The 14544-nt window shown below is 37.9% G+C and overlaps 1 protein-coding gene across 9 annotated transcripts in view; it reads right to left on the bottom strand.

Moving 5' to 3' along the window:
• SLC4A10 (solute carrier family 4 member 10) overlaps window positions 1–14544 on the bottom strand; it is a 185324-nt gene that overhangs the window by 87842 nt on the left and 82938 nt on the right. For all 9 annotated transcript variants that reach the window (XM_034426222.3, XM_034426261.3, XM_034426229.3 and 6 more), the window contains one exon: window positions 10011–10157. In XM_034426222.3, coding sequence (XP_034282113.1) covers window positions 10011–10157 — 147 coding nt within the window. The remainder of the gene's footprint in view (window positions 1–10010; window positions 10158–14544) is intronic.

Below are 14544 nucleotides of genomic sequence, written 5' to 3'. Positions count from 1 at the left end.
TTCTATCTAAAATCTACATGTACACCAGGTCTGTTTGCTCAATCTCAAACCCAACCATGTTGGGCAACAAAGCTTAAATTATGACTCTAGTCACATTTACTTGAATAGGATTTTTTTTTCACAGTGGGTGGAAGCCTGCATAATACAAAATCTGTGATTGAACAGAGAGTTTATGGGAGTCAAAATCCCCATCAGAGACTGACCACTTCCAAAGCACAAAGGAATATTGGGATGAGAATGGCATCCTTCACTTCTGGTCTGAGCAGGTCTACACCTATAAATCTAGCTTCATGCAGAATGTGAGGGGAGTATGAATTAATTAAAAATCTTCCAAGCGGGCAAGAGCCAGGGCTTTAAAAATGCCATTTTAACAACTGAACAATGCTTTAATAGCTATATGCCCAACTGCTTATATGCTGGGAGTTTTAGCAGCTTTAGCAACAATTGAAAATATTTTTTCAATTGTTGTTACCAAGGTGACAGTTATGAAATAGGTATTTTAAACACATATAAGTTATGTGTTTCCTCTCTAACCTTTGAAAATGCAACCTAGTTCTTTCAAAAACAAACACCTGGCAATGTCAAGTTGACCCATGTATTATCAAATTAATCGTACATTTATCCTACTTCTTTTAGGAAGACTTTCAAAGAGACTCAGAAGCTTCTTTTACACAGGGAAGAGGTTCATACTTGCTTAACACTGTCAGACCCTTGAGTATTTCCAGGTCATTTGGAAAAAAAGATGCTTTTTTTCCCCTTTTGCATTAGGTTATTTCCCCAAACCTTAAATTTATACGTGGATACTAATGTATGCTGACAGTTTGTGGTCTTTTTTTTTTAATGGAAATATATAATTGAAGGCCAAGAGAAAAAGACATTTGTGTCACTAGTAGTGTTTTTAAAAGGAGAAGGCACAATTTGAGTCAGGATTGCTATGGTTAAAGGGAGCTTTACATTATGATTTCAAAACAGCTGAGGGAGAGGACCAGGTTAAGCCAAGGGCGGAGTCAAATGCATCATCAGTTTGGAGGTAGAAAGTTTGTCCTTTCAGACGTGCAAGATTCTGTTACTGTTAAGAGTCGTGGCGGTGCAGTGGTTAGAATGCATTATTAAAGGCTAACTCTGCCCACAGCCAGCAGTTCGATTCTCAACAGCTCAAGGTTGACTCAGCCTTTCATCCTTCCGAGGTGGGTAAAACAAGGACCCAGATTGTTGGAGGCAATATGCTGACTCTGTAAACCATTTAGAGAGGGCTGTAAAGCACTGTGAAGCGGTATATAAGTCTAAGTGCTATCGCTAATGTAGCCTTTCAATAAAGTTCATCTAGTCCGGTTTCCTGTCTAATTTACCTGAGAGGGCTGACGACAGAGTGCATTCTGCACACTTATTCCTGTCTTAATTAATTTGATATAATGAGATGAGGCATGAAAATAAAAAAATGAATTACGTGCCTCTATAAATAGACATTGTCTTTCAGCAATTGATAAGAAAGGATTGTAACCACGTTGTCAGCTTTCTCTAAATGCAACGCTTTCTGCAGTACATAAAACACTATAATGCCTGACATCAGTTATTTATCTCTACAACTGATCCTGATGAGTAATGCTTCTGTCAAAATCGATGCAGAGATCTTTATATCCTTTCTCAGCATGACATTTCATGTGTAAAAGCTGTGCTCATGCACACATTACTCCATATGAAAAGAAACCCTCCATATATAAATACATCTGAGAATTTTGGAATCCTATTTTTCAGGTTCTTCAAGGCAAAACTTTGTTATGATGTAGTAGCCAATAGCAATGAAATATTTTTTTAAAAAAAAGAATACTCTGTAGCCCAGCTCCCAAATGACGTAGATTTGATTATGAAAGAGAGCTTAACATTTAATGCATGAAAGCGGATTAAGTAAAAAGCAGAGCGTGCCAAAATATCCACATCTCTGAAGAGTTTTGCTAGCATCAACAAGTATATCAGAAATTCCAGTGATATAAACAGGGAATGGGATAACTCAGCCTGCATTCCTACAGCACCAAGTGAAATTTCTATAAATCAGGATGCGGAAAGGTAGATATATATTCATAAATGCTCATATTTTGACAAATCAAAGTGCTATTGATAAATTGAGATGTTGATCAAGTGTTCATAAAACTGACCCAGTAAATAAAGGACAAAACAACTGTGGGATATAGATCCTCTCCTACTCCTTTCACCAAACATAGTGAGTGTCAGGGTTCCAAGTAACACCGCCACTGAAAGAAGACTCCGAGGCATGAGTTTCCTCAAAGTTCCTTTTTACTGAAGATGTCATATTGGCACATCTCGGAAAACCCGAATCTGAAAGTTTCCAGATTCTCCCTACCCAAGTGAAAGTACAAGCCCCTACCCAGTACCCACATGTCCATCACATGGTCCAATCATCCACCGTCCAAACTGGAAACACCTCCCAGTCATCCATGTAACACCTCTCCTGTGCGAGCTGCACTGGCTCCCAGTCATCTTCTGGGTGCGATTCAAGGTGTTGGTTACCACCTTTAAAGTGCTCCATGGCTCAGGACCTGGATACTTACGAGACCGCCTTCTGCCACCGATAGCCTCTCACCGATCAGTTCGCTCCCACAGACAGGGACTCCTCAGGGTGCCGTCAGCCAAACTATGTCGGCTGGCGACACCCAGGGGAAAGCCTTCTCTGTGGGAGCTCCTGCCCTTTGGAACGAGCTGCCCCTGGAAATACGCACAATCTCTGACCTCCAAATTTTTTGCTGTGCCCTCAAGACCCTGCTCTTCCAACAGGCAGGGCTATCTTTGTAAAGGAGTTTTAAATTCGTAGTTTTAAATTTTGGGGTTTTTAACAAATCTTGGCTGTAAATGTAATAATTTTAATAATTTTTAAATTTAATTGGGATTTGTATTGTGTTTTTTACTTGGCTGTGCACCGCCCTGAGTCCTTCGGGAGAGGGGCGGTATAGAAATAAAATTATCTATCTATCTATCTATCTATCTATCTATCTATCTATCTATCTATCTATCTATCCGACTCCAGGTGCCAGGACCAGGACAAGGCGTCCTTGACTCTCTGAGAAAGGAATGTTATTTTGACTACATATCACCCATACTCTATGCAATCCCCCCTCCCATTTTCCCACAGTAGAAAACGTAGCAGGCCTGGAGGCCCAAATGTAAAAGATGGCTTCCAGGTCTGACAGAGAGCAGGTTCCAGTGAATTCACTATGGCTCAGACATGGACAAAAATGTCCTGCTAATCTCTGATTAATCCCAACCATAAATACTCCCAATTTTTCTTTTAAACGTTTGGACTAACATTTGAATAAATCATCTGTGGACTTCTCCCTATTTATTTTATCAATAATTTTGGTATTTTGTATATATTTTATTTTCAGTTCAGATTGATACAAATGCCAATGGATGACTTTTTTCATTTTGCTCTCTATAATAATCTCATATTTTCAAGTGCAAGGTCATTCCATGCCATTTCTGCCCTGTTTCTCATGAAAAATCTGTGTATAGTTTCTAAGCAATTTCCATTAATATTTTCAGATTTATTTTTTTTAGGAAAATGAGAAAACAAAAAAAAAATAACTTGCTTCTTCTACCGTGTTTCCCCAAACACTGTCTTATATTTTTTTGAACCCTGAAATAAGCGCTTGGCCTTAGTGCCATGCGCTCAAAAGCCCGATTGGGCTTATTATCAGGGGTTGTCTTATTTTGGGGAAAACAGGGTATTAGTTAGAGAGCTTTTGGTCAACTCATATTAAAAAGCGAATCAAATAAGTGCCTTCAACATTAGCCAAATCTATTCAGGCATTATTCACGGAACATGATAATGCAGAATTCTGAACTTTACAGATAGCCTGTGAAACTTATACTTGTTTAGCCTCTTTAATTTGTTTTTAAGCTACCCGCTAATCACTTAAATACCCCAAAGAAAGTTCCCAAATGTCAGAGGCAAAATAATTGTCTGCCACTCAATAGTTCTGCTGTATCCAAATAGCGTGGTGGGATGAGTAATGTTTCAACTTGGCTACCATGTAAACAATGCTGATATAACTTTCTAGAAGATGCAGAGTATTATAGTTGTTCTTACCTTACTGCCATCCATATGACAGAAGCAAGAAATCATTGTGGGCAGTTAACAATAGCCTGTGATTCAGCGCTCATGTAAACAGATTCAGAAACAGATTCCAAAGAAAGGCAATGACTCAGAAGTCCAACCACAAATTAACAGCCTGGGTAATGAGCCCATTTTGAACAAACCATGGATCAATGGAAAAATCTGTTATATGTAAAGTTCACCCTGCAGGGAGAGTCTGTCCCTCTTATGTAAGTGCTTTTATGCGTATCAATAAAAGATTGGTGATAAAACATGGCAAACAGGACTTCCAAGATTTGCAATCGTCAAGATGAAAGCCTTGGTATGATTTTTTTTTTAAATGCAATAAACTAAAATGTGACAGAGGAAATATCATGTCTATTAAGATGATAATAAATGTTATTCTGGAAGAGGGTATGGAAATTTAAAAGGCAGAAAACATGAATTCAGTTTCTCTGTATGGGCCTGTATATATCAAAATATCTCAGCAGCTAGCAGCACTGGATTGATCTCTGTTAGGTTGGATCAGGCTAATCAATATTGGGATGGGTGACCTGCAGGGAATATTTGGGCTGCTGGGGAAAAAAAACATCCCGGAAGCATGTGATGGCAAAGCCCTTTCTGTAAACAAAACTATATAGAAATGAAAGGGGCCAAGCTTAAAGGAGTCCTTACTTACTGTCAAGACACATAACCATGGTAAACAGCCAAACTGCATTCTTGTTTCCTCTTATTTAATATTTCCAATTATTAAACCTCAATTGTATCACATCCTATTTATTGCTCTACCTTTTACCCCATGGTTTAAAGTGTACTAAAAGATCATTCTCAGGACCTCAGGACCATCCTCAGCAAAATTGCATTGGATACTTTCAACCACCTAATTGAGAATGAGAAACTCATGTTTTGGCTTTATACTTTCATCTAAAAGACAATATGAGCTTCTGTGGCAACAATAAAACTTTTATGAAAGCAAGCAATTGGGACTCACTGCATTGTTCTAATATCACCCCCCATCTCACCTGTCCCCTTGGGTTTTAGTCTCTATTTAATCTTACATAATTTTAACTGTTTTGAATTATCTTTTTATCATTTTGGAAGCCACTAAGAATCACTGTAGTAATGAGATAGGCAGTGTATAAATTGAATAAATAAAAAATAAATATGGGATAGCCAACCACTATAAACCAAGGCCATATAAATTCTAAATTCTATTATATATTATATTATATATTATATTATATATTAAATTCTATTCTATAAATAGATTGTATTAGATTCAGATTTTGTAAAAAAGCTGTAATCATTTCTGAGTTAATTTTTACAGCAAAAGCCTATGCATGTCTACAAGAAATGTTCCTAATGATTTGATCAAAGTAATCAGAGATCCAAATAGAAAGTATTTTCTTATCTCATATATGATTAAGGGCTATCATATCAGGACACATTCAGTTTGCTGAAGACTTAGTTATGAAACAGGCTTTCCATATATGTACAGGTAGTCCTTGACTTACAACAGTTCGCTTAGTGACTATTCGATGTTACAATGGCACTGAAAAAAGTGATTTATGGCCATTTTTTTGCACTTATGACCTTTATTGCATCCCCATGAATACGTGGTTTACATTCATATGCTTGACAACTGACTCACATTTATGACAGTTGTGTGCCAGGGTCAAGTGATCCCCTTTTGCGACCTTCTGACAAGCAAAGTCAATGGGGAAGCCAGATTCACTTAAGAACTGGATTACTAATTTCGCAACGGTAGCGATTCACTTAGCAACTATGGCAAGAATAGTCGTAAAGTGGGGCAAAACTCACTTAACAGTTTTCTCACTTAGCAACATAAATTTTGGGCTCCATTGTGGTCATAAATTGAGGACTACCTGTATTGTAGATTTCCTTTCAAGAGAGATTTGTAAATTTCCTCTTTAAAAAAATCTGAATACACATAATGAATCAACCCAAACGCCTGTTTTAAAGTGATGAGTAAAATACAGGAAAGAGAGGGGGGACATTTCCAGATTAGGATTTCCCAGCATTGCCAATTTATATAAAACTCATGTGCATCTTTAAATTGGCCCACTGTTGGTTTTTGTGACCATTTTTATTCTCTTAATACTTATTAATAACAGATTGCGAAAGATACTTTTTCTGCCTTCATATTCAGAAAATATGAAGGGAGGGATGTTAACAATTTCAACTCCTTCTCTAAAGGCTCATATCATTTTGCTTTTGTACTTCTAACGCTTATCATTGAAATATATTTTAAAATAAAAGATTTGTTAAGTTTACACCAGAAATTACACTGGCATTTCTAAGGAACTCAAATATTTTTTCACATTGCAATATTGTATAGTAAGTTATTCACCCATGTTTTTGTAAGATCTGTGACAAATGAAGGTGAATATACCTGTTCCAGGATAATGTTGCAGTATCCAATCTGGGTCAGTCACCGGGACCAGAGGTTTTCTCTTCTGAGCTTTCGGACTCGTGCTGTAGGCCCAACCTCAGGGATCTGCTTTGTGTGTTTTCTCTGTGAAAGCATACAGAGAAGTTCCCTGAGGATGGGCTACAGCACAAGCTCAGAAGAAAAAATATCTGATCCTGGTGACCGACCCAGATTAGATCTTGTAAGATCTGTCTTTTTTAGTACAATACCAAAAGTATTCATATCCTTTATATACTTTTAATGGCTATATTCCTATTCAGGCAGAAAAGTACTTTCTATCATTATTAAGTCCATTAGAAATTTCTCCTGGGGAACAACATCATTATAGCAGCATGGAACAACTCTAGAATCGTTAAAGCTGAACTCATTGTTAAAATTGAGCCATTGGGAGAAGGAAATGGGGCTCATGCTTGGATGATTATGATAGTCAAGGCAGAGGAAGACAGAAGGACATCTCTCCCTGCATACATATGTAAAAAATATCAGATTTACATGACTCCTCTTAAATTTGTAAATGTTTAGTGGTTTTGTGATTGTAATATTTTGAAGTTCAGTCTTCTGAGCTTTTGGACTTGTGCTAGCGCACATCCTCATGGAACATCTCTCTTCACCAGAACCTGAAGAAAGATGTTTCCTGAGGCTGGGGCTCCAGCACAACCAAAAAAGCCAACACAGTTCTAGGCTGCATAAACAGAGGGATAGAATCAAAATCACGTGATGTGTTAATACCATTTTATAATGCCTTGGTAAGGCCACACTTGGAATACTGCATTCAGCTTTGGTTGCCACGATGTAAAAAGGATGTGGAGACTCTAGAAAGAGTGCAGAGAAGAGCAACAAAGATGATTAGGGGACTGGAGGCTAAAACATATGAAGAACAGTTGCAGGAACTGGGCATGGCTAATTTAATGAAAAGAAGGACTAGGGGAGACATGATAGCAGTGTTCCTATATCTCAGGGGCTGCCACAAACAAGAGGGAGTGAAGCTATTCTCCAAAGCACCTGAGGGTAGGACAAGAAGCAATGGGTGGAAACTAATCAAGGAGAGAAGCAACCTAGAACTAAGGAGAAATTTCCTGACAGTTAGAACAATTAATCAGTGGAACAACTTGCCTCCAGAAGTTGTGAATTCTCCAACACTGGAAGTTTTTAAAATGATGTTGGATAACCATTTGTCTGAAGTGGTGTAGGGTTTCCTGCCTTAGCAGAGGGTTGGACCTCCAAGGTCCTTTCCAACTCTGTTATTATATTATTATATTACAAGTCTGAAAGCTCAGAAGACAAAACCTCTGGTCCCAGTGACCGACCCAGATTGGATCCTGCAACATTATCTTGGGACAGGTTTATTCGCCTTCATTCGTGTTAATATTTTGATTTTTTATTATTATTATTCCTGGATGGCTTCCAGCAAAAGTTAGTACAGTACAAACTAACCAGCAAATAAGAATGGTGGTGGTTTATTCAATGCTTCTGCAGAGGGCTTTCAAACTCACTGTACCTCCCGGTGTGGAGGAACAAACTCATTGTACCTTCCAGTGTGAAGGAACAAAAGAAGCAGGAATTCAAGAAGACGGGAGAGAGGCAGTTTATTACCTGCCAAATAGCTGGCAGTAAGAGAAGACATAATGGCAAATTGTTCTGTTGTTCAAATGGAATAAAGAAGAGAAATGAAACAGAAATAGGGAAAAAATGCAGGGGGGAAAGAAGTCAGAAGAGAAATAAGAATTAAAAATGACTGGGCCATTAACCTGATAAATTAATGTTTTCTTATAAATTTTCCATGTACAGCTATAATTCTAAAGCATTATAATGTATTGGGAGTTTTAATACACATCTAAAGGAGGAAAATATATGGCAAAAAGATTGCAAGTTAGAAGCACAATTTCAATAAATGTTCCTATATTAAGAGATAAAATATCCAAAGGCTAAGTGAATGTCCCTTTTGAAGAATGAGAGGTGAGGATCAGGGCAGCTTCCGAGATTAAGGGTCCCTGGAATTTCAAATTACAGTAGGCAGTGAACAGAAGGAACTTGGAGACAAAGAAATCCTCACTGATACTACTCTACCTGCTTCCAAATCACTATTTTCATATAAATAATAGTAACAATTAACACCAGTAATAGGTCCCTTCATAGATCTAGTAAGATGGCACTCCGTCTATAAGCCATTATAACAATATCCTCTGTAGTTCCGACTGATGGGATTTGATGCTTTCTGTAGGGTTTATAAGTTTGTGGGAGATAGTGTAGTCTGAAGACCAAGTCCAGGTGAGATATAAAAGATTGGCTGTACTTCGTTTTTTTTTTCTTTTTGAATAATGTTGTTAATCATATTAAACAGATAAAACAGATACAAAAATACATTAAAAATATAGAAGCTGCAGAAACCCACCCCATTCCTGCCCAAAACGCGGAAAATAAGAAAAAGAAACTTCCCTTTCATCCCCAACAAGTACATTCAACATTAACAATTTATCTCTGCCTTTTAAAATACAACCAAGGAGAGATTCAACCTAGAAATAAGGAGGAATTTTCTGACAGTGAGAACAATCAACCAGTGGAACAGAAGTTGCCTTCAGAAGTTGTTGGAGCTTCATCACTGGAAGCTTTCAAGAAAAGACTGGGACTGCCATTTGTCAGAAATGGTGTAAGGTCTCCTGCTTGGGCAAGGGGTTGGATTAGAAGACTTACAAGGTGCCTTCCAATTCTGTTAATTTGTTAAACCAAATATTTCTTTATTCCATACCTTACCCCATTTTCTATAAACTCATCTCTAGAGCTTCAGCTCACCTTATTAAACAGCAAAATCCAATAAAAGTTAACACAAATTAACAAAAAAAAAATTTCCCATTTCTATTTAAAGCCTAATCGCCCTGATTCTTCAATAATAATAAGCAAAACATGGCTGTGCTTTGGATGCTTGTTATAGGGGAGACACATTTCTGAGTAAGGAAATGGCCCTTCAGTCGCACTGATGTATCTCCTTCATTTTACCATCTTCTAGATTTTTACAGAGTAAAAGTCATCCTAGGGTAGACAAAACAACTCAATTCCTGGGATGAAAGAGATGCTGATGGTAGGGAGATTTCTTTAATCAGTTTTGAGGAATATACTACTGTACTCTGATTATTCTTTTATGAATTAAGAATAATTAATTCATAAATTTTATGAATTTATGTCATAATTTCTTAGTTGTTTAGGTACATAGCAATATTTACAAGCTTTACCTGCTCTACCAGCCCTGCTTTGTTCTAGGAAAAAAGAACTTGATACTATACATATATTCTCTGGTGTCATTTTGACATGTCTGCTCTAACGTGTTCCTCTTCAGACTATTACCCTTATCGTCCAAAACTTCAAAAGGACTAGAATGTATCAACACTTATTTACTGCAGTTCCCATTTCACTGAACTATTTTTTTTTTAAATACAATAATAAAGCAAGACTTACCAAATGAAGGAGACTCTCGGCCATCCTCTAATCCCGAATCTCTTTCTCTGTCTCTCTTTCTGTGTTTGTGTCCACGGTGTCTATGGCGGCGATGGCTTTTTCTTCCACCCAGTGGCACATGAACCCCGATAAACAAAGTCCTGTGACCTACACAACAGAATACAGTCTAAGTAAGAATATTTGATAATGCATTTAACACGAAGACGTTAGGACTACAATAATGTTTGTGCATTATATTGGGATGAATGGAAGTCCTAGAAACATGTTAAAATGGCGAAAAGGGAAAAAAGGCTGAAAAGATTTAGATGCATAATTCACACACTTCTTTGCGTGTGTGTGTGTGTGTGTGTGTGTGCACGCGCGCCCATGCACATATAGGAAGGCATGCTGAATAGGAATTCTGGGATCTTTACTGTAATTCTAATACATTAAACAGCAATAGTCTGAGTAATGGTGCTACAGCATAAAATGACAGTTTCAGAGGCTCTGGAAACCATCCTAAGATTATGATTATAAGAAATTAAAAAAACATGGAATGATAAAACAGCTGAAGTAAATTTTAGAAAGAAAGTAACTCAAGTAAATCAGTAAGAAAGAAAGAACAAAGTTAGTAAATTCAATGCTAGTTCCAATTTGGACATTTTCCCCACCTAATCATCTACTTGTATCCCACTATGATAAAATGGGTAACCGCATATTTAGACGATCAAAATACAACACAAATAGAAATACAGTTTACATCAATATTTTGATACTGTTGTGCAAAATAAAAAGTTTACATTACTATTTTGATACTGTTGTGCAAAACTGGATCTGTAGAATATATTCCTGTTACAATAATCAGCACTGAAAATTACTATTACTTTTTATCTATTTGAAAAATTCATTTCATTTGGCGTATTATAGCTACCATCTGTGTTTTTTTCAGAAAGAGAAAGAGAGGAAGGAAGGGAGAGAGGAAGGGAGGGAGGGAGGGAGAGAGAGAGAGAGGGAGAAAACCATTCTGGTAGAGTGATTTAAAGTATTGGATTAAGAATATGGAGATCCAGATTCTGCTCCAACTTCAACCATAAAGGCTCACTAGGTGACTTTGGGACATTCATTCTCTTCAGTTTAGCCTATCATGCAAGATTGTTATGTAGAAAATATGAAAAGAAACATAGTGTATGTTATTTTCATCACAAGGAAAGAAGGAAGAAAGGAAACATGAAAGAGCACTGATGATGTTGCCCAGATTGGGTAATGAAACCTCTGCAAGAAAACAACCAAGCTCAGAGAGCACCAAGGACCTCTCATTTCAACCCTGAGCTACAAATATTCTCCTTTATTAGTAACATGAAAGTGCTAAACCCAAACAGAGTCCAGGAAGAACAGAAAATACATCTAACTATCATTGTCATACTACTTGAAAAAATATAGAAATATCTTCAGTTGGGGCTTCCATCTGCATCTACGTGAAGATACTCTCCAGGCAGGCAATCTCTTTTAACTGTAAGCACTTATAGTGACCACTAGGAGGCACCACGTGGCCAATTTAATCCCTATGGGGACTCTTCAGGTGCAGGTAACCAGAGGTTATTTTATGGGATTCAAATTCTCTACCAGAACTCATACATTTTCTCACTTTAGATAACTACATAGTGGGCATTAGCTTTAGGAGATCCCTGATGGGCACTGCAATCTATTTTTTCTGAAATCTGAATCATTAAAAAAAAAAAAGAATAGAAATACCATCCCTAAAAAGTTTTCCTCTGATGGTGGGAATGGTTAGGTTCAATTAAGGCCAGGTACTGAAATAGGAACATTGAAGGAAGGCCCATACAAATGAGCATGTTCCCCTCAGCATGGACTGGTACTTACTGCCATCATAGGGACTAAACAACACTTGAGCATCATTAAGATATAGATTACTTTTTAAATGATCATTTAAAAGATGCTTAATGTGGATAGGGGTGTGAGTCCCTTTTCTTACTTCCAGTTGCACTGCAAACTGGTTTTCCCCTCAGAGTTTTCTTAATCCCTTGCATTACGGGCAAAACAAAATCAAGGAATTGTGCCATTTAAGCACTGCAGGCATGCCATGCACAATTTGCTGACAAAATATCCAAAGGGCATTTTTAAAATGAGGACTTTAATATTCCCATTTAAAATCTGTTGGAAAACAGCTCTTGTCCAATAATACTGTCCAAGTATTTGCAGAAGCAAAAAAGCCACTTTTATGCAATATTTTAAAGGATCCTACTTCATGAAAAAGAGTCCTATTTTACAACTGTCTTACCATTATGACACAAGATGTGCTACAATTCTTAAATGTGCATTTATCGTATTCATTGTGTTGTTGATAATTGTCTTGCTATGTATTTAGTATATAGTTATCATGTGGCACTGCCATGCAGAACAAGCACAGTAACATGCATAGGTGGGTACACTGTGTGACACAAGGGGAGCAGGTGGGGGGGGCTGAACCCTGCCCCAGGGCATGAGTGTAATAGGGAATGCAGGTGGATGCTGCACCATGGCATGATTGCAACAAAGCACTTGGATGTATGCTGCTGCAGGGCACGAGTGTGATAGGACATATGGGTGAACACTGCAATGGGGCCCACGCTCACCTTGCCACCCAGAGGTTTCTCAGGCAAAAAAAAAGTAATAGAAGTGAAGGCAACTTAGAGGAGCAACTTGAAAACTTCCCTGCCTGTTTCTCCATTGGCTTTGTTTGTGGGAAACTGACAAAGAAGGTCTCAATGCTGATTGTGTGACCATGGGGCACTGAACCCATTTTAAATGCAAGCCACTTGCCAAGTGGGGCACTGCAACCATTTTAAGTACAAGCCGTGACTGTGTAGATACTCTGATGGCTGCAACTTTGAAGGCTGGTTGTAATTTGCCCTCAGGCAGAGCCTCCATAATTTTGAACATTTGTAGTCACTAAGCAAGGACTATCTGTATTTATTAATATTATTTACTTATACTTTCATACTGACTTACGAACAAAGGTATGCATTTCTAAGATTAGGAGAAACACATAATAAAAGCTGCATGACAGTTAAGATGCTGGGGAAGTTTGTCTTGTAATGTAATAGGTGAGCCTCTATCAGAATTATTATGGTTGCAGATAGAGAAGAGAATCAGTTTACATGGCCACCAAGATCTCTTTAGAACACTCTTCCTCTTCCATTGACATGTTCATATAAAGGACTAATTTGCCTAATCTCATCCACTCATTAAGATTATTCGTCCTGTTATGGCCATGTTTATTTATTCTGTTTTAGAAGCAGGATCAATGCAAAACCATCCAATCGCTAAGCAGAAAGGATCCAGCTGTTGCTAATCCCACCCAAGATGATGTTTGAGTTGCAACAACACTATTGATCTTGCTCATCAACAGTTTGTTCTGGGACAAGAGAGAGCAACATACGGCCTCCAATATTGCTTAGCTACAACTCCCTCCATATCTAGCCACTGATATGACCAATGGTGTGTGATGCTCAAAATTATAATTCCTCAACATCTGGAAGACATTACAATAATCCATTCCTTTTCTGAGAGGGAGAGTAAAATAAAACACTTTAGCCACGGTATTTATAAATTCTCCAGAGAAACCTTGACTACTGCCTTGGAAGAAGGTATTAGAGTCAGCAGATGTTCCAGAAAGCCATTTAGAGGTGCTCTTTGGGTTAGGGTTATTGGCAAATATTCAAGAGAGTGATTTGTAAGCCATCCAGAGTCATTGATTGTGGTGGGCCGCTATAGAAAATAAATAAAATAACAAATAAACTGCTTTCCTGCAAATACAATAGGAACAGAGAGCTGTAGGATCTGATCTGGGTCAGTCATCAGGACCATGCTGGAGCTCATCCTCAGGAAACATGAGTCTGAAAGCTCAGAAGACAAAACCTCTAGTCCTGGTGACCAACCCAGATTGGATCCTGCAACATTATTCTGGGACATGTATATTTGCCTTCCTTCAGAACAGAGAGTTTCCATAGTAAACAAAGGAAGTTGTATAGTTAATTTGAAGGGGAGGAAGAAGGAGACAAATTGAGCATATTTTTTTATCTCAAATGATCTTTGGCTAAACCGAAATAAAATGTATAATTTAATTTTATTTCTTGCAAGGGAGTAGTCCTTCAAGAATCCTATAAGACTCAAACTCACGTTAGACTTGAGTGGATAATGAGGAGATCTAGAGCACTAGGGTAATGATGAACAGATGAGATGGAGGAAGCTTGCTTTGTGAGAAGAACCTGGAGGTATCTTTCTCTAATTCCCTCCCTTTTTCTGAACAGTAATTCATCCATAATAACTTTATAAGTTGACGTAAAGCAACATCTTCTTTTACAGCCAAAGTTCACTTGGCACGAGAAGAAGCTGAAGCTAGATTCCTAGCCTAACATGTTAACCAGGGGTGGGTTCTACTTACATTTACTACTGGTTCGCAGCGGGAGCTTCTGCGCATGCACAGTTGACCCATGATGACATCATGGCAGGTGGGTGGAGTATCCCACCGGTTTTACTACCAGTTCTATAGAAC

This window comes from Pantherophis guttatus, chromosome 1 (assembly GCF_059756535.1).
Source record: "Pantherophis guttatus breed Tessera chromosome 1, ASM5975653v1, whole genome shotgun sequence".
Lineage (NCBI taxonomy): Eukaryota > Metazoa > Chordata > Lepidosauria > Squamata > Colubridae > Pantherophis > Pantherophis guttatus.
Note: the sequence above shows the minus strand (reverse complement) of the source record. Positions and strands in the feature narration are given on the sequence as shown.